General features: G+C 27.2%; 1 protein-coding gene across 1 annotated transcript; it reads right to left on the bottom strand.

Annotated features, from left to right (window-relative positions):
- Window positions 1–9,768: 9,768 nt before the first annotated feature.
- On the bottom strand, window positions 9,769–20,154 carry LOC111642361 (zwei Ig domain protein zig-8-like). The gene is made up of 4 exons (XM_023388699.1): window positions 20,111–20,154; window positions 19,314–19,531; window positions 15,019–15,315; window positions 9,769–10,476 (listed from the first exon to the last, which is right to left on the bottom strand). The coding sequence occupies exons 1-4, from the start codon at window positions 20,152–20,154 to the stop codon at window positions 10,358–10,360; spliced, it is 678 nt and encodes a 225-aa protein (XP_023244467.1). The 3' UTR covers window positions 9,769–10,357.
- Window positions 20,155–21,558: the final 1,404 nt, after the last annotated feature.

Here is a 21,558-nt window from a genome sequence, read left to right on the forward strand (position 1 = left end):
TATATATATATATATCTACATGCAAAAATTAAGGATCCACACGTAATTTTATATGTGTTACATTATTAAAAATGATTAAATTTATTACATAAATATAAATTGCAAGTGCTCTTAGAGATAAAAAGAAACTTTGCTTGTTTTCTCTTTATTTTTCTTTAAATGCATTAAAGTTGTTTTTAAAATTATTTAAACATAATTAGGAGTAAAATAAGAATATAAACAAGGAAGCAGAGAATTTCTTTTCTCTTAAACAGAGTAATTACAATCAGACATCAATTTATTACTGTTTATGTGAAGGCACACAGGGGACTAATGCCTTTATGCCTTACGTTGCCTGCTATTTAGAAAGACAACTTAATGTCTTGCTTTGTATAAATCCAGCAGACTAATGGAAGTCTTCTTCCTCAATTAAAAGTTTCAAGTGGTTTCACTCACTTACCTTACCTCGTTAAGGAATGTTTTTCATCTTAATGCGTTATTTTTAATCGCTGTAAACATATCAAAAAAATTTATTNAAATTTGATAACATTTAATAATGCGATGCTTGATGAAAAAAATATTAAAGAAAACGTTCACCATTTGTAGGGTTTGTTGGAGATGTTTTATTGAGTTAGCTCGCCGTTTACCATTTATAAGGTTAGAACTTAACTAAGTTAAAATGCCTTCAATATTGATTGCGCATTAAAGTGGTAAAAATGTGCATAAAATCAATATAATGTCTGTTATTTTTTGGAAAAACAATTTACTTTAACAAAAATGAGATCATGAAAAAATATTAAAAGCTAAGTTAAGCTTCAAAACTCTCATAAATGAGTGCAATGCAAAGCCATAATACTTCAAAAAACTCGAGATTTCTTTTGGTAATAAATATGATAAATTAATACGAGAAAAATAATATTTTATTATAATTTTTAATTATTATATCCTTTACTCCATTATTTTTAATTCAATATATAGAATGTGGATTATTTGATAGCTTAGTAAATTGCAAAAAAGAAAGCCTAAAAACCATTACAAAAAGTGATGCTGGTAAATATCAATTTCGATAATTGGAATGGTATCATATTCTCTAATTAGAACTATTCGTAAGTTTTTTTTTTTAATAAATTTTAAATTATTAAGCAGTAAATGAAACATAATTGTGAATATATTAGGAACGTATATTTAAGAGTGAATTTCGGGTATTGTTTTTCTGATATTAAGATTAAAGTAGCAAATAGTGACCTATTATCATTAATTTAGTCTATTGACCTAAAATGATTAAAAAAAAGTAAGGAATAGAGTAAAGATTTCAGTCTCAATTTATAATTATCATTTTCATACTTTTTTCGGAGTCTTGTGTAGAATTATATGGAAATATTACTTCGACCCTAACCAAATTTACGTGTGAAAATGTAAAACTTTATTGTTGAAACTCAAAGGAACATTCCTCTGTTACTACAGCTACTTCTACTCTTACTATTGCTGGTGCTGCTTTTCGGACACCCTGTAGAAACGGTAACAACGCTGTTATCGTTTCTACAGGGTGTCCGAAAAGATATTGTGCAGTAAGAAAATGGCGAAAAGTTATATGTATTCCATTATACTCACAGATGTTACTCATAGTGGTAACTTACATGTCTCGTATGCAATGTCGTATGTATAACTTTGATGTTATTACAAATTTCTCACTGCTAATACTATTGCTGATCCTACTGTTAATACAACTATTGCCGATTCCATTGTTTATATTACTACTACTACTACTACAGTACTACTACAGTACTACTGCTTCTATCTTTACTCATATTACTTGTGTTTCATATATTAACAATTCTGTGCTTTAAACATACACATTACATTGTCTATATTATAAATATAATAACACCTTCTGTGATAAGAAAAGATACTTTGTGATGACCCGTCATCGACTAGACAGAGAGATGAATTAAGAACAGAAATCGATTTCAGATCCTCACAAGCAGCATTTAAAACACATTCTGTATGCATCCAGCTACAACCATCATTTAATATAAATTATCTATACAATACTTTTAATTATGCAATTCACATTAATGACTATTTAGGATTTTAGCGGCAATGTAATTAACATAAAAGAATATTACCAGAATTTAATTTGATCAAACTTCATTATTTAAAAAAATTGAAAATTTATAACATGGTGAAGACCATCGATTAGACATAGATGAATTAAGATCAATGGGAATCGATTGTTGATCCTCCAGAGATTTCGTAACAATATCATTTGACCGAGCACCAATTTGTGGTGATGTTATGATCAAATGGTGACAACGACATCAATTTGTTAAATTTCTGAGTAGAGAGAAGAATTTCAACAATCATTTTCAAGTTTAACAAGATGAGAATTTCGTAAACAGCAATTTTACAAAAAGAAACTTAGAAACTCTTCTAGTTAATAATTAGAACATCAGAAGCAAAGCCGTAACGAAGAATTAAGAGGAATTTCCATTAATTTTATTACTTAGAATAGTACCAAATAATTTTTGTAGATTTCTTAGAATTTGTATCCTTCCAATGCAATTATTCTCTTCAGTAATGAAAGTTTTCTTAATAGAGCATCTAATTAATTTAGTTAAGAGTTATCTAGTTTGCCTGATCAAATTTTCTCTCATCAAAATTTCATCAACACAAACTAGGTCAATCCTACGCATTTTTTTTTTTTATATAAAGAATTTTGAATAAAATACTGATAGAAGGAATCTAATTATGCGAAGAATCTTTTAAATTTCTAAGAGTATTTTCTTTTATCGAACTGTATTTTCTTGCTAAATTGTCCGGAATTTTTTCATGCGTATTTGTCAACAACTTTTATGGCTTCAGTTTTGTTACCATTTTCATTCTAAGAAGAAGAAGAAAAAAAAAAGAAGTAAAATCGTGACTTCTTACTCCTTTTAACTGTGGTAAGATCTGATTCCAAATTGTTTATTGCTCTAGTATTCCGTTGGGAACTCCGAAAATAGAAACAATAATGTCAAACTGACGCCATCTAATGCAATCTGTGCCCTCGAATATTTCCCAAATCTCCAATATGATTCCGCGTGCAGATAAACTATAAGATATCAATTTTATCATAAAATTAGAAACTTTTTCTATTGTTCACGCGGTCAAATAGCTATGAATTTCATTTTTCAAGATGTAGTGGTTTCAAATAAAGCGTGCATTGGAATTGGAAAAGCACCATTCTATTTTCCTCGAGGAAAAAAAACAAATCTTCAGAAGAAAAAGAAAAAAGTAAAATACCAGAATACCTCATTTTGTTAGGTTAGTAATGACCCATTTTCAAACGCGATTTCAAAAATTCGGTATTGTATCTTCTATTCTTTACTGAGAAAAAATAGATTTTAGTGATGTCGGTGGTAGATTTTAGGTTAGGAATTTTGTAAAGATGAAAATCCATCCTGGATTACCTCTAACGCTAGAACTGGATACATATCAAAACAGAATATAACGTACTGTTTCGGGGATCAAAATAACATCATCCTTAATGTTTTTTCCAGAGAATGGAATAAGAGAAGACATTTCAACATATATTTAACAAGAAGTTAGATAGAAAATTTATTAGAAGGCCAAATACTCCAAGTCAGATGATGGAATCTAGTAATGGAAAATTGCAAGGTAAACTTTGATTGTATTTTGATCAAAAATACATTTCACTAGGGATTTTAAACGTTGATATAAAAAAAAGTAAACAAGTTCTGTTTGCAAAGAGAACGATTTTAAAATTTTTACAGATAATTGAGAAATTTCCATTTCTCAAGAGATCACCTGAGGAAAATCTGGTATAAATCCAGTATTTATGAAAAAAATGTAAATAATTGAGTATCTGAAAAGTAAGAATAAATAGAAAACTTTTAACAATTTTTTAGAAAGTTTAAATTCTTCTTTAAAAATGCATTTAAACAAATTATTATAAATAATTGAGAAATTATATAAGCATTTTCATTTCCTAGATTATCAAGCGAAATTTATATATCATTTCTTTGAAGAAGAAAATTTTAAAATATTCTAGAATACATTAGAAACAAACCGAGAAAGAAAAATATTGCTTTCTTATACTTTAGATTTTTATACAGTTTTTCTGTAAATATAAAAGAATTGTTGTGTATGATAATGTTTTCCTGGAATTTATCTGATTTGTGATTTAGAAGGAAGATAGTTCCTGCCTATACATCACTTGTGGAAGAGACAACTAAAGATTAATGCAAGGATAAGATGGAGGGAAAGGAAAAAAAATATATATCTGTTGTTTTAAACGAAAAATCATTNATTGGTCAAAATAATTGACAGCGTGTCTATGAAACATATGAATGTCTGCATTTTTTATAATAATTAATGAAAGTTATGTTGAATGATTCCATTATTATACTTCTGTTTGATCAGATTTATTATTATTATTTTTTCTTCTCATTTTCTTTTTATAAATAAAAATTCTTAAAATTTAAAATTTTAGCGCTTAAAAAAATTATTATTAATGTGTTTATGATATTCTTTCCTTTGAAAAATTCAATATAAGTTATTTATGATTAATGCTATCTTTTATTGTAGACAATGCCATCAATCAATTTTTTAAAATTCAAGAGAAAAGTTGATTTTAAAAATTTTTCAATCACTTGAAAGTGAACATCCGTTTGACATTTTTCAATAAATTATTATATATTTTTTTTCGTTTATTTTCATTCATAACGACGTTAACTGATTTTTATACATTTTTATGATCATGTACCATTGTAATTTCTTAAGGGGGATGATTTCAACAGAGACCCTATAAAATATTGCCTTAATTATAATAATACTATAATTTCTAGGAAAGAAATTCGAATATATCTTCAAATAATGAAGATATATTAGAATTTTAAAACACATTTTTTGGCATTTTTCATGCTTTTCGATGTAAATTACATTATTCATTTTACTTTCATCAAAATACATAAAATTTCGACTATACTTTACGTACCGTCATCGTAAAGAATGTGTTATAAAATATACGTTTAAATACGTTTAATTTTGATTGGAATTGAAATTAAATCTGCAATTAATTTACCACAATAGAAAAAGAATGTTTAATGAAAAGAAAAATATATAATGATGCTAAAAATTATGCCGTATCACGCGATGATTATAGAATAATTTAATACAGAAATTATAAATTATTCATTTAAAATCCAGAATTATAGCTTTTAATCTATGTTCCTTAATTTATAAACTGTACTTCACGAGTATTCGCAATAGAAATGTTGTCCGAAGAATTGCCCTTTATTCTCAATGGTGATAAATATGTATTTCGGTCGATGATCCATCGTCATTCTCTTCAATTATAATGCAATTGCATATTTAAAAAATGACATATTTGACTTACATACCGAGATAATATCGTATTACACAAACTGTTATACTGTACAACAGTTTGCTTCATTATATACAGCACTTATACGGTGTTCTATATAAAGGAGTACATACCGTATTTACGATCATAAAAATGACTTTTCAACCATATAATATAATAAAATTTTTCAATATTTTTCAACATTTCAATATAATAAAATATTTCAAAACATTTTAATGATACAATTTATTAAATACAGGTTTTTTCAATTAAAATAAAAACGTTTATTATGACAAATTTTATGTTGAATTAATACATATTTAAGCAATGAAAACAAGAAATGTATTGTTTGTTATTAATTTAATATAACAAAACTACATGAAATATGTATTTTGCCTGTAGCTGTTTAGTGGTACAAGGTTTATATCATATTAATCGAACATATAATGGTATTACTGTACAGGAATCCAACGCTTAACATCAGCAAAACGTTATTCGGGAGCCTATTTCCCATTATTTTAAATAAGAAAAAAATATAATGCGTTATAATGTAATTTAGAACTCTAACCAACTTCCTACTAGAGCGCAACTAAAACACAATAACAAATATCTGTTTTATATTGCAGTAACATACTGTACAGTACCGTAAACATTACGTTTACATCATGGTAAATACTACAATAAATTTTTTAGAATAAAATTTAAAAAAAAGGAATAAATTGGTAAATATTTTTAAAAATTTCCCTGATACTTCTGTAAATTGTAGATATGAACGGCTAGTGTTATGTCCGTATCCATAGCCAATGATCAAGAGTTAAGATACAAGTTAACCAATAAGCGTTCGCGTATAAACGTACGTGAATTTAAAGTGAATGATAATTGGTTAACTCCTAACTCTTAATCCTTGGTCGTGAATAGGCCCGTTAATGATGTTACAAAGCGTGTTAAGACTTTCTGATATAGGGCTATTGGGAAGAGGCTGTAATGCTTCTCCAACTCCAGCAACATTCGAGATGCAAATCTTGTTTATTGACATTCGGCACGTTTTTCAAAACATCTACACGTGATTCTGACGTTCTGCCAATGATAGTTTGGATCGTAACTCCAGACTTCTTCTACACACACATCGTTTTGTTAAAACTGTTGTATTGATGTAAAAATAAATTTTCTTCGTGAAAGCATCGATAGAAATACGTATTCAGAGATACATACGTTCCATGAAGTTTGGATATTAATTAAAAACGCTGATAAAATGCTAACTAGAATGTTCTGTATGTCTATATTATGTTTAAAAGTATTGATAGCACAAATCAATGTATCAAATAACAAATCACTTTACATTAGTTTCATTGATTTATAATAAAATTTCAGTTAAATTCTTTGATACAATACTTATTTCACTAAAATTAAAAATTATAATAAATTCAAACACGCTTCTCTTTCAGCTATGTAGGCTATATTTAATATATAATATATTTTTTAATATAAAAGTCTTTAGTCTGTTTTTCCCGAGAAATTTTTTTAAAAACATTTCAAAAATTTTCCCGGGAATTCCCGGTTTCCTTATCGTAAAATGCTGTCCTTTATGATAAGAAACCCTGGGAATTCTCCCTCGTAAATGAAACTGTATAGTGTACTCCGCATAATATCTCTACACGTTAAATAATTCATCAACTCTACGCCAAAACAAAGAAAATAAACTAATTATTCATAGTTACATTTGATATAAAATTACTTATAGACTTCGTATGCAATGAAATTAATTTAATAGAAGTAATTAGTTAGTTTTCTTAATTGCATTCATATTTAAATTTGCAATGGTTCGTTTAATTCTCTAATTCATATCATTAAAATATAAATAAAGGTATGATAGCAACAAAGTATTATATTAACTTAAATCGTTAATTAGCTTATGTAATAGTAGCTTCGTGTACCACTAAAGAATCATATTGGCATCAAATATTTTTTCCTACATTTTGGCTAATATATGAAATAAACGGGGCATACTTTTCTAATTAGTTTGCTTTAGGGTCCTGAAAATGTATTGTAATCTAAGAAATTAAACTTCTAAGTTTAGAGAATCAAAATTATTCCTCATTAAGTAACGTTTTCGTATATTCTATGTCATCTACAGCATGATCAATGCTAGAGAACGATTAGAAATAAATTCTTTAGTTTAAAATACAGTTATTATAGAAGAAGAAAAAGATTAAAAATTAATCTAAGAAGAATTTTTCAAACAGAAAGAATAGCCATAGAACAGTCGAAGGCATTAGTAAATAAATAATAATTTTGGCTTTCTAAACTTAGCTGTTTAGTCTTTTAAATGTTTAAGTGTAGAATGGCAATTCACCCATTCACTATATAAATATTACATATTATTGAATAAATTCTTTCCTTAAAGGTGTTTTTTTAATTAAAAAATATATCTGTATTTTTCTATATTGATAATTCTATTATCGTTCATAAAGTACAGTAATTACATTTTATACAGTTAGAAATGAAAATTTTATTCTCATACTTGTAGAAGTATTTTATAAATAAATACTTCTATAAGAATTAAATGCATTTAAAAGGGCCATTTATGAGCATTAAATGCATTTATTAACAACAATTTATAAGCATTAACTTTCATTAATAACCTTTAAATAATGTTGGAATTCTCGTGTATATTTTTATGTCATTTTTTAAAGAAATATTATGTAATTTGTATTATAATATATGCTATAAATTCTTAAATAACGTACTGTTGAGAGTGCGATACAGTTTAGTTAAAAATATTAAGAATTTTTGTTTTTAAATATTTGTAACAAGTATTGCATATTTGATATCCTTAAAAAGAAATTATATATTATTTAGAAGAACATTTAGCTTATTAACAGATTTATAAATTGTAAAACGAAAAGAATTTTACCTAAATTAATTAACAACACATAAATACATATTTAATTTAATCTTGTTCAATTTAAAAATTCAATAATTTACTAATATAGCTTCATTAAAGCATTCTTGATTAATTTTTAATTAGAATAATTCTTTATAAATATCCTGAAAATCGATACAAATTTGCACATGAAACAACATTAACTTCATTAAAAAAAATTAAATAAAAAATGTAAAGCAACTTACTTTTTATTACTTTAACATCATCACAGCATGTTAACATCACTATTTAATTTTTTTTAGACTCTTAATTTTTGTAATAATGAAAAAAGAGGATATTTTATCACCCCATTAATTACAAGTGAGACTTTTATGTAATTTAACTAAACGAACAGGAGGATTCTCGATGCTATATCGTACTCAATCATCCAGAGAGAAGGAAAAAGAATATCGAAACATTTAATATGGAAAATTTTAAACGATGTGCATTATCCAACACGAATTGTTTTGGTCATTTGGCCACCTGAGACAACTGCAGATAAACTAGCATTAAATAAATTAAATAGCGTAGACAGCTTTATCAGTGGTCTCTACTTGTAAAGTGTAACATCGCCGTGACTAATGATAGTAGATAGATTAATTATGACTCACTTTATTAATTCTTCTCTCTGCAGTTTTATATTTTAGCTGCAGAACACACGCCATCTTTCCATAATTTCATCAGATCTTAATTACATAACTTAATTTTCAAATTTTAAAATGCACGTGTTCTTGTTATAGTCTAGCGCCATCTACTTTCTTATAAGAATTTCTTTTTCTTTTACTTAACAGAAGTTAAACTTTTTTTTCACAGAAATTTGATAATTTTTTTTTTCATTTGGATGATATTTTCAAATTGCAGACCTAGAGAAATTTCGAGCGTGCCTATCTGGTCTCGATTTTCATCGATGGTCATCGAGAATTTCGTATCTGGTCCCGATTTTTATCCATGATAATGAAGATTTCCATATCTGGTCTCGATTTTCATCCATTATAATGAAGATTTCCATATCTGGTCCCGATTTTTATCCTTGATAATGAAGATTTCCATATCTGGTCTCGATTTTTATCCACGATAATNTATTTATATATATATATTTATTTATTTATTTTTTAACGTAGTTAATTATTTAGCGCAATCCCACTGCGCCATCTGTCAAGCGTGACCTTAACTATTCGGAAAATATATAATTAGAAATAAGCTATTCATTTAAAATGATTCGAAAAATTCAGTCAAAATAAATAAATTGATAATAAAATATATAAATAACATATTTACATTGTTCATCTAAAAAGAATTCTTTCTTATTTATGAAAAATTAGTTTACTACAAAGAAATATGAATTTAGTTAACTTAATTATCTGTAGATGGCGCCACACTTTTGAGATTTTGCACATGCGCATAAAATTTATTTATTTATTTGTTTATTGTTATTTTTCATTTCTTCATTGAAAATTGAAAAAAGAAAACAATTTCTTAAATAACTCTCTTTATTTGAAACAAACATTTGAATAAAAAGAAATATTCTATTTAAAATATTTAAAGAAAAATAAGCAACAAAAAGACAAACAAATAAAATATATCCAAATATCCACGAATTTTCACATATCTCGCGAAACATTTTTTTTTCATTTTTTTTAAAATTAAACATAAAATTTTCTTATATTCTCTATTATATACTAATTACTTTCACGATTTCAAACTGATTTTTTGTTTTTTCTATCAGGATTCTTTCGTCTTCATAGTTAATTTTTCCACAGATCACAGCATTCACACGAATTCTAACGAAACAGCACAATTTTTTTTTTACTATATAAGTCATTACTGCAGTTGAATTCACATCACTAATATTCATGTCATCCTTTATTGATGTCCTTATTTATGTATTTATTTATTTATTTTAATATATTTTTCTTTTATATTTTTAGCTCCGAACGACTTTTTGTTTTTTTTTTCTTTTACTATTTTGGCCTGCAGATGTTTGATAATCGTTTCTTTACCCCAGGACCAGGATTATGAGAAACTGGGACTGTATCCACACTGCAGAGTTCTTTCTCCAGCTCCTGCACCATATTTTGGTCCAAGGCACACTATCTGTGAACGATGACACTGAACCAATTCAATAAAAGTATGATTATCAGTTGTGTTGTCGGTATGCAGTTTGTGCAGTTTGTCTGTCTTCCGTGTTGCATTGCTGCAGGTTTCTCACCTGAAAATATTAAATTTGTTAATTATCTTAATAAATTACGATTCAGATATGATTGATATATTAACGCGAAAAGCACATTACGATTTATATTACTAGTCATTTCGCCTATCACTGACAGGGGCTGACCCGCAATGGGATCAATCAGCAATGGGTGAGAGATGAGAAACGGCGCCTCTATCCGTACCATCCGTGATAAATTATGGAGTTTATCATCAGTTCATCTGTAATAGTTATCTATAGTTATCCAATGGAGCTTATCCATGATAATGAGGTAGATAGTTGACTCTGGTGTATCATGTATCATGTATAGAGTGTTATGGATCGAACTCAAAACTGTATCCCACAGCAGTAGTTTGAATACAATAAATTAATCAGCAAATCTAAATATTCTCGAGGATTATTTTAAAATTAGCTAAAATAGAGATTATAATTTAATTTTATAAAGAGAATTTTTGAAATATTTTAAAATTAAGGAATGTATATTAAATTATAAGAATATTTTAAACAATTTCAGAGATATTAAACACTAAAATCTGTATAAACCTGAATCGCATGGTACCGAATTGTTTTTTTCGTATTAGCAGAGTTTCCGTTGTATTCAGGTTCCGTTTTAGACAGGTTTTACTGTATATATAAACTAAATTATCTAGCGATCAGTATAATAAGATAATTAATTTGAATATCTACTGCAAAAACAAAAAACGTTTCAAAAATATTTTTATACTAAAACGAAAAATAATTTTCAAAGTGTTCTTAATTCTCACGAGATTTTTTGCAAATTTTTCACGAAGGAATATGGAAGATGAAGTACTAACGATAATTAAATATTTAAAAAGTTTTTTAATAAATATTTTTTATTATAAAGCTTCTACTTTTAATCTAAACTCTCGTGATGATATATAAATTTTTTAATGCTAAAAATTTATCTTACGGGGAACTATATGTACTCCGATTATGTAGATCAATAAATTTTAAAAATATTTTAAAGGTTACCTAAATTCTCATGAGACTTTATAGATTTTTAAGTTGCTAAAATGTAACTTACTAAGAGGATATATGCACTGGAGTGCCATGAGATCAATAAATGATAATTAAATAACGTTCATAAGCATTATCTTTTCGTTATTTCTGAAGAGAAAGATTATTTCTAAGTGAATTTTATTTTTAAAAATTTTTCAATTTGTTAGAATAAGAAAAATTTGCTTTAAATATATTAAAGAGAGTTGAAATTAATTATTTCAATGTTTTAAACCATGTTTTAAAGATTATCTGTACGTTATTTCTTGTTTAAAATCCATTCCAAAGTAGGAATTATCATTATTTTTTTAAATATCCAATATAAATAATAAAATGCAAACATGAATGAGAATTTATGAAGTCTACTCTGAGTTGTGTACTGATACATGGCTGTATAATCCTACCATAAATAAAATAATAAATAAGGTTTTATCATAAAATATTCTTTGGTGAACAGCAGATGCAAACCAGGGCATTCGTCGCTGTAATTCCGTTAAATTTTCTGCTTTATTCATGAAATACAAATGCAATTCGACTATTTACCATAGATATTAAGTTATTATTAATTACTATTTCTAAATCAGAATGAAATTTTTGGCATTATTAACATATTAAAATGCAGATTTAAACTCTTCTACTCCTTTAACTGAAGCAATAACGAGCTGATGATATCGGAATTATTAATCCCAGTAAACATTTTGAAATTACAACAAAATAATCTTTATTCATAAAAATATTACACTTTTATGAAGGTAATTAAATATGTAAATGCCTCAACAACATCATTAGATAATTTTTTTAAAGATATTTTCTTTTAAATATCATAAAATATTTGATTTATGATGTCGACGGGGATGTAGAAGTTTTCGTGTAAAAGAAATTCTTAAAATATTTTAATCGTTTAAAAATTCATCCTAAAATTTACCTTTTGGTACATTTTTTAATACAGTGAAACCTCTGAAGAACGGTCACTGATGAAAACATAAAAATTGGCCGTTCTTCGGAGGTGGCCGTTGTTTTGAGTGCATTTCAAAAAGAAATGGGCGCCATTGGGAGGTGATCATTATTGAAGAGTCTACTGTATTTACCATTTAATTATATTTACAAAAATAAAGATATAAAAGTATATACGAGTAAAATTGCATTATAATTAATAGAAAATGTTAAATATATTGACTCTAAAATTTAATTAATTCTACAGCACTTGTTAACCTTAAAGATGATAATATACCTAAAAATATTAAGGAAAATAAAGAGAGAAATATATAAATTCATATATAGTAAGGACCCATAACCTAGTGTTAGGTATGTACAGTACCTATAACTTATATTTATATGCAATATAGAGATCGAATTGGATTGGATTAATGGGATAAGACGACGCAACACATGGACGATCTGCCAAGGGGGTGCCTTCGGAAAGGCTTTCTATGAGAAACTGGTTCCTATTAGACACGTGAAGAAAATCCGAAAAACCTCATGTGGCCATCCCGTTAGTCAGGCACCAACCTGAGACCAACTACCAATGTTTTCATCCATTTCGCCATTCAGGGCCGGATTTACAGATAAGCTAACTAAGCTTCAGTTTAGGGTCTTCGCCTCGTGAGTGTAATTTACGGCCTCACATTTTTAATGTATTACTATTTGGTGGAGGGTCTGCTATAGCTTAAGGTCACAAATCTAAGTTCAGCAATGCGGCTATTTGCAGGCATTCAATATATGGATAAGTTATAGATACAGCACAAGATGCACTTTTGTTATCCTAACTATGCTGTATATACTTAAAAATAAACATGATATCTTATTTTTTAATATCTTGGAAAGTAAAATTTGGTTATTGACCTGGGTCAGCTGGGTCAGGGAAAGATCAACCAGATGTGTATTGTGTGTATACATATAAGAGTATATATAGGCCTATATATATATATATATATATACTCTTTTTAATTCGGAGAATTTTATAAAAAAATAAAAGAAAATCCCATTTGTTAGGAGGGGAAAACAAATTTATCATATCAAATTTTCTCACTGTATTTGTTTTTGATATAAAAAACAAAATAAAATTCGAGACCGAGTATTGTGGAAAATAATCAAATCTAGTATTTTCCAATATATCCCTCGAGAGGATAAGAATATCTTTCATTTACTTTAAACAAGGGAAAAAAATTTTTTTTCTATCTACATCAGCATTATTTTCGAAAATTTCGAATGGAAATATCAAACGCCCGTGTCCCATAAGTACTATGACCCTATTGAAATTTGATAACATTTAATAATGCGATGCTTGATGAAAAAAATATTAAAGAAAACGTTCACCATTTGTAGGGTTTGTTGGAGATGTTTTATTGAGTTAGCTCGCCGTTTACCATTTATAAGGTTAGAACTTAACTAAGTTAAAATGCCTTCAATATTGATTGCGCATTAAAGTGGTAAAAATGTGCATAAAATCAATATAATGTCTGTTATTTTTTGGAAAAACAATTTACTTTAACAAAAATGAGATCATGAAAAAATATTAAAAGCTAAGTTAAGCTTCAAAACTCTCATAAATGAGTGCAATGCAAAGCCATAATACTTCAAAAAACTCGAGATTTCTTTTGGTAATAAATATGATAAATTAATACGAGAAAAATAATATTTTATTATAATTTTTAATTATTATATCCTTTACTCCATTATTTTTAATTCAATATATAGAATGTGGATTATTTGATAGCTTAGTAAATTGCAAAAAAGAAAGCCTAAAAACCATTACAAAAAGTGATGCTGGTAAATATCAATTTCGATAATTGGAATGGTATCATATTCTCTAATTAGAACTATTCGTAAGTTTTTTTTTTTAATAAATTTTAAAATCAAGATATTTAACTAATGAACAGGGCTATAAAAACGTCAATTAGCTGATATTACACCGTAAAAAAATTGTTACTGGTTGAAAACTGATTGCTAAACTTCAGTAAAATTTAAATATTTTAAATTTAAAAAATAATTATCGCTAAATTAATAGAATATTGCTGTAATTTATTTTTTTTAAATCAGCTTAAGCAATGAGGGAAGATGTTGCGGACATATTGATTTGGTTTGATTGATTAACACGAGGCACCAACTCATTGTAGGCTATATGACTGGCCATAATTACATCCAGTACGGGTTGGCCTGACCTCCAATGGAGTTGATCAGCGTGAGTAAGAGAAAGGAAGACATTCTGGCCCATACTATTCGTGATAAATTATGAAGATCCGGACACGGTTCGAATGCGGATCCTTCATTGTGGTAAACTGAGACCTTAATCTTACAACTTATTGAATAACTTGAAAAATCATGAATTTTTAGTAAAATCTATAATCTTGAGCATCGTGTATAACAAAGTTTCAAACTTATACATGAATAAACATGTTAATCCGAATTTTATAGCAGAAACCTCGGTTTAAGTAAAGCTGTTTAAGTAAAGTTAATGGATTACATTAAAGAAAAACTACTTTATAGAATCAAATATAATATTAAACACTCGAAAATATAGCTTACCATTTAAAACATGAACGGTGATATTTGCAGGATCAGCATAAGAGGGCATACACGAATACTTTCCAGAATCTGATGGTTTGGCATTGTGTATTTGTAATCTACTAACTGTCGTTGGTCCTCTCTCTGTCGTAACTTTAATCCCTCCTCTTGTAGAATCGTAATTGATCATGCGATCATCGTGGTACCAGAAGACAAAAACTGGAGGAGTTGTGCTTTCTGTGATGATACAAGTCAAATTAATAGTACTACCGCTCTGAATGTAAAGATTTGGTCCTTCTGGTATACTGGCTCTAGCCACTGCAAAATAACAAAATAAAAATAATAAATAAGTATGGATTAAGTTCACTTAATTCTTTAACTTGGCGAAAATGGGTCAAATTGACAATAAGAAAAAGAAAGTTCTATCTTTAAATCCTTTATTTATTTTTCAATTTATGCAATGTGGTGTATGTATATATAAAGAAGAACCATAAAAAGCCATCTAGTTAAAAATTTACTCTCTAATTTAAAATTAAATTAAATTTTGTTTCTTTTTTTTTAATTTTGAAAATGAATCAAATTAGTACGGGCGTTTACACACTATAATCGTTTTAAATTATTGTTAATCAGGCAAAAATTAACTTTTCTAATTATAAAATTTATAAGAATGAAACTTAGCTTTAAAATTTTTGAAGAACATGTATTAAATAGTAATTTACTTCTGTTTACTTCTCAGAGGATTTTTTTTCTTTTTTTTCTTTCCATTTTAAAATAAAATTAATAATAATTTTTTTCAACTTCAAACTAATTACAAACTAAGTTTTTATAAGAAAGGGGAAAAAGCTAAATTTTATGTTTTCGGGAAATATTTAATATTTTTTTTTCTGCTTTTTCTTCTTTAAGAATAGCAATCCATTCGATTATAAGCAGGAATGACCGCACTTTATCAAATGTCAAAGTAGAAAGGAACGTCACGCAATATCAAAATTAAAGACAATATTTCCGATATAATATATATATATATACATTTTTTTATTTCCACATATAATAGAGATGAAATAATGTTTTTTTACATGAATTAAACTCTACATAAGTCGTTTATATACGTAACTTGTACGATTTCGTGACGTGTCTACTTGTTAAGTATTATTAACACGCTATATAGAATGATACGTAGAAAATGTGTTTCAAATTGACATAAATCTGTGCTTTTTCTCTCTCCCACTGACATTAAACATAATAAAAAAAGAGATAGATTTTAAATATATATATATATATATAGGCTATACTATATACTTTTAACGATTTCGATTTTTATCCGGAAGGTGGGTTTTAGATATTGTTCGATTATAAGCTTTATAATCGTTTCCTGCTTGTCTTTTAAGTGTGTAATTAAATCGATTTCCAAAACTCAATTGTGGCTTGGTTATTTTGAATTTCGTCACGAGATTTAAATTACTTTGAAACGATCTATTTTTTGATATTTTCACTTTAAAATATCAAATTTTTAGTAGTAAAATCAGCAGTCTATTTGGTATGTAGAAAGGATAAAATGTCTTTTTTTTAATTAAATTATATATGAGCAATCTTCATATAAAGAAATTAGAAAGAATCTGAGTTAGGGTAGCAGTTACACCTGTGTAGTTGTATAGGCTTATTCCTTTGTCCCTGTATCTGTCAAGCAGAAGTACAAGTCCCGGGGGCACAGTTATCTAGTAGCTAGTTACTTTACCAACTTCTGCACTTGATATGTTTGCAGTGTTATCAGAGTGTAGCGAATGAAGAAAAAACTGTCACTTCAGAAATGGATAGAGTACAGTCGCATGCACTTTTAACTAACAATTTCGCTTGTAATAATTATACGAGTCGAGAGTTTTGGGAGGAAATAAATTTATAAAATGGATAATGGGTAGAATAGTCTAGACACTTCACTAGAATGTAACAATTTAGAAAAGATACGCTGCAATTCATAGAAGATATTCAGAAATTTCTTTCTTTCGCTTAAGACTTCCGATGTTTAAATTCTAAAAACGAATTTTTTTCTTTGAATTCATACTTCAAGTTCTATTTAAAGTTTATTTTCAGAATAAAAGAGTAGAAAATCAAGTTTAATATAAAAGAAAATATCGAAACTGAAGTTAAAGATTGGTTTTAAAGGTGAACAGACCGTTTACAGAAGTAGACACTGGAGTTTAAATTGAAGTTTAGAAGATTGATATTCGGAAGTTTGTCTTGTTTTTTTTCCTATATCCTTCCAATTTTAAGAGATAATTGCTCAATTTAAATACTTTTATTTCCAGTTTTATAAAATAATATATATATATATACATAATTTTAAAATATTAGAATAATTCATATGTTAATAATGAATTTATTATTGAAGACAATTGAAACAAAATAATTCTTAGTGATTCAAGTCTTGTATGTATGAGGAACATGCTTAGCATGCCGATAGCATCTATTCTATTTTATAAAAGAAGATAAGCACAAATTAATTCTACTAGCACATCCTTCACAGCTACAGCAACACAATTAAAACTTAATGCTGTCGACCTTTTATTGTAGTCTTTATGTATTTCTATATTTAACTGTTCTTGGTATGTGAAAACGTAGAGGTCACGGAAGATACATATAAATTCATTTGTAATATCTCCAAATTAGAAAAGATCATATTTGCATATATAACATTTTTACTTAAGCCTTCAGAGTTTGAAAATTTGCACAAATTTATAATATTTATTACAAGATGAATTACATTAAAATTCTTAGCCCGAAGAAAGATGTTGGAGTAGAATGCACTTGTGAACATTTTCTGATCAATTTTTATTAAAGGTAAAGCAGGTAATGAACATCTAAGTTGAAAAACCTTATCTCCGTTCCAGGTCAGTAAGATAAGAGAATTTTATCTTTCGTTTAACTTACCTTCTCCTAAAATGAAAGGTGATAACATTACATTGAACGGTAATTTAATTTTTGCTACTGATCTTGTCTACTTTCCAGTTCAATTACCGGCAATACATCAAAGAACGAATCCTGTTCAAAACCACCTTTTTGCTTTTTCCCTTCATCCCCTATTTTAAAAGTCTTCTACTACTTCATAATTTAATTACTAATATTTTCAGTTAATCTTTAGATGTTTTCATTTTCTTGATATTTAGAAAACTTCAAAGATAAATTTCGAAAGAAACTTTAAGTTTGGTGTATGGAAGCTCCTCTGACACATGAAGATTTCAAAGATTATTTAGAGAAATTTTGAAAGATTCGTAGTTAATAATTTGAGATAAGCTTGATTAGTGAGAAGGTTGTTTAATTAGAAAGCTTAGTTTATCATAAGATAATGAAAATTCATCATCAATAATCTTCTAAACTAGAAATTATTTTTCTCTTATAAATTTTCTTAATAATTCTTTATGAGTTATATCAGCATTAGAGTGATTTATTTATTATTCTGAAAAATGATTTCTAATAAGAATAGAATGTTTTGAGATAAATTTTCAAAAGTTTAAAATCATGTTTAATTATTACTTTTTGGCATTTTGGAATAGAAAAAATAAAAATAATAATAATTTTATCTCAAACTTTAACTCAAAGAATTATTAATCTAAGAAATTACACTTAGATTTTCAGTTTACTTAAAACTTTATTGATTTATACCAATATTAAAATAATATATTTTTAAGATTGTTTCGTATTTTTGTAGATAAATTTATAACCATAACTTTACACTTTTATTAAAAATTTTATGATTGATCATAATTTATTGGCTAAATATTTAATTTATAACTGAATTAATTAATGATAGAAATTAATTAATAAAAATAAGAAGAGATTTTTCATAGAAATTGTTAACTAAAGTCAAATAAGAAGCAAAGAAAGCTGTTACGTTATCGTTACCTTCCGTTTTAGAATATATAATTTTTTTTTTCTTTTTTCCTACGTTTCTGTAGATAATTAACGGATCAAAACAGTTTTTATTTTTATTTAAATCATTAAAGGAATGAAATTGTATTTTTTTAAATTGCAATTTAAAGAAAGTTGTTCAGATATGGGTTAAAATAAAAGAAAAAATACAAATATAAAAAAATGTTAAAGTTAGTTTAACGAGGGAAAACTTCAGTTGCAGATAAGAAAAAATAAAAATAAACGAGGTGGTTTTTATTTCTTCCTTTATCCTTTCATTCTTTTTTTCCTCCTCTCGATAGGACAATATATCTTGGAAATATTATGTTTTTATAGCATTTTATTGCAATGGCAAACGTCAAAAGCAGATGACAAATCAGAATTGAATTTAGATATTTGTTTACGTATATACCTACCTACGACGTTTAGCATAATGCTTAGACTCATCTTTGGTTCGGTGCTGACTTGGCATTCGTAAATACCTGCATCACGTTTTTGTGTATATTTTACTTCCAATGTCCATATATCGGAGTTTTCCAGGTGGATACAAGTAAATCTTTGGTCACTGGTATATGTATACCTTCCTACGGTGAGTATGTGTAGATCACGTTGTCTTACCCACGAAACCTGAAATCATAAACGTAGTTACAGTTTAAAAAAGATAGATAAATAAATTTTCAATTGAGAATATTTTGATTTATTGTTATGATTGAATAGTTCTTTTCTTTAGAGACTTTACCATTTGAGAATTTTCTCTTTACTGAATATAAAAATATTGTTATTTATGAGTTCCTCTTTGAGTAAACATGTTTTATCCAACCGTCACATACAAACATTCATATTTATCTGTTTTATTCAAATATAAAATTGAAATCTTCAGAAATGTGAATATAAAATCAAAAAATCTAAAACATTATCGATAAAATATTAAATTAAAAATTTAAAAAGTTATATCTTTATTAACGATACTAAAACATCTGATAAATCATCTGCCACATCACTAGATGTGAGCTGAATAAATATATAAAGATATTTCCTATATGTATATATATATAGTATTTTAAAAGATTCCTCACAGGACCTTTTTTTCATGTCTGAGCAATAACTTTCGGAATGCCAACTGCGTATTAAAAATCTGTTCTGCTTCAGCTCTAAAAATGAAGGTTGACTGGATTCATAATATAATGCTATTGGCAACTATTGAAAATTTTACCTGAATGCTATTCGTTCTTGAAATATCTGACCAGAAAGCACCATTACTACGCCACATTACCTTTTTGTCGAACTATAAATCTGTGACTTAGAAAACGTACTAGAGATTTCCTCATTGATACAAGAAGATGTGTTGTAATGGATTAAGAACATTGCATGAATTGATATAAGGTGTTAAGCTTTTTTCCTTCTCTTTTTACTCGTGTTTACTGATAAATCGCTTCCCTTAAGTACAGACATTAGTAGCGTTTTAATGTGTAGCATTAGTTAGACAACTTTACTTCGTTCGGGATTAGGTTTTATGACATAATTTCCGAATCTTTTTCATAGAGGATGCTACTTATAGAAACTGAATTCATTTATTCATGTTTGGCTACCTTCATATCTATATATATAATATACCTAGAAGCTATGTTTATACATTATAAGAACGCTTCAAAATTTTCTAAAGGTGTTCGTGTTAGTATCGATTGGGAGGTATGGCATTTCCCGAGGATCTTCTAGATGTTTGGAGATAAATAAATGCTGTTGCAATCGATCGTTTTGAAATTAATTTTAATGGATACTTTATATCTGTTGTTTATTAGCTAATGTTTGTATATATATATTTTTTAATTTTAACGCCATAATATATTATTATGTTTGATCATCCGTCTCAGATTACTAATTTAATATTCGAGTGAAAAATTGCTCAATTATCGCGATAGAATTGTTGAGTTTCTCACAAAGAATGTGTACCTCTGCTTATTGTTGTGATAAATATATTTATCGATCATATTATTCATTAACTCAGGATAATTTCCACCACATGATAATTGATTTTTCGATATTTTTATTGCTGTAGTGCGGAAATAATAAATTGAAATTAATACTCCAGTTAGCAAATGTATTTGAAGAAAGATTTAAGATTTAATTGATTACTTGCAAAGATAAAAATTTAATCTACGTCTTCGAATTGTGACACAATAATTTTTGCTAAATTTAAAATATGCATTCGGTCTCATAATAATTTATTAAATACATTTTACTCGATAACAATTCAATATTTAGAATGAAAACATTTTCCTCGTTAATAAGAATTATAACAGGATGAGGGCATAATTTGCATATACATCAAAGCATTGTTTAATGAAATTGCTCCATTACATAGATTATCATCATTCTTTTCGTGTATAGAATATTTATCGAACTACAGATTTTCTTGAATAAATGCCTCAGAAATATCACTTTCACTTGGTGCTCCTGAAGTATTATTGCTTCTTCTCTATGACAATTCTGCTAAAATGGCTTGCAGCTGTTCAGAAGCAATCTGAGAACATGTAGACAGATCAGGAAATCCTGAATTTTTCCTGAATATGATACAGATGCAAAATTTGTTACTGATCTTGATACAATTGTTCGAAATGATGTCATCCGGCTAAAATTAATAAAATTTCTATTCGAAAATTA

The sequence above is a fragment of the Centruroides sculpturatus genome, unplaced genomic scaffold (assembly GCF_000671375.1).
Source record: "Centruroides sculpturatus isolate CEXI.00-Female unplaced genomic scaffold, Cexi_2.0 scaffold191, whole genome shotgun sequence".
NCBI lineage: Eukaryota > Metazoa > Arthropoda > Arachnida > Scorpiones > Buthidae > Centruroides > Centruroides sculpturatus.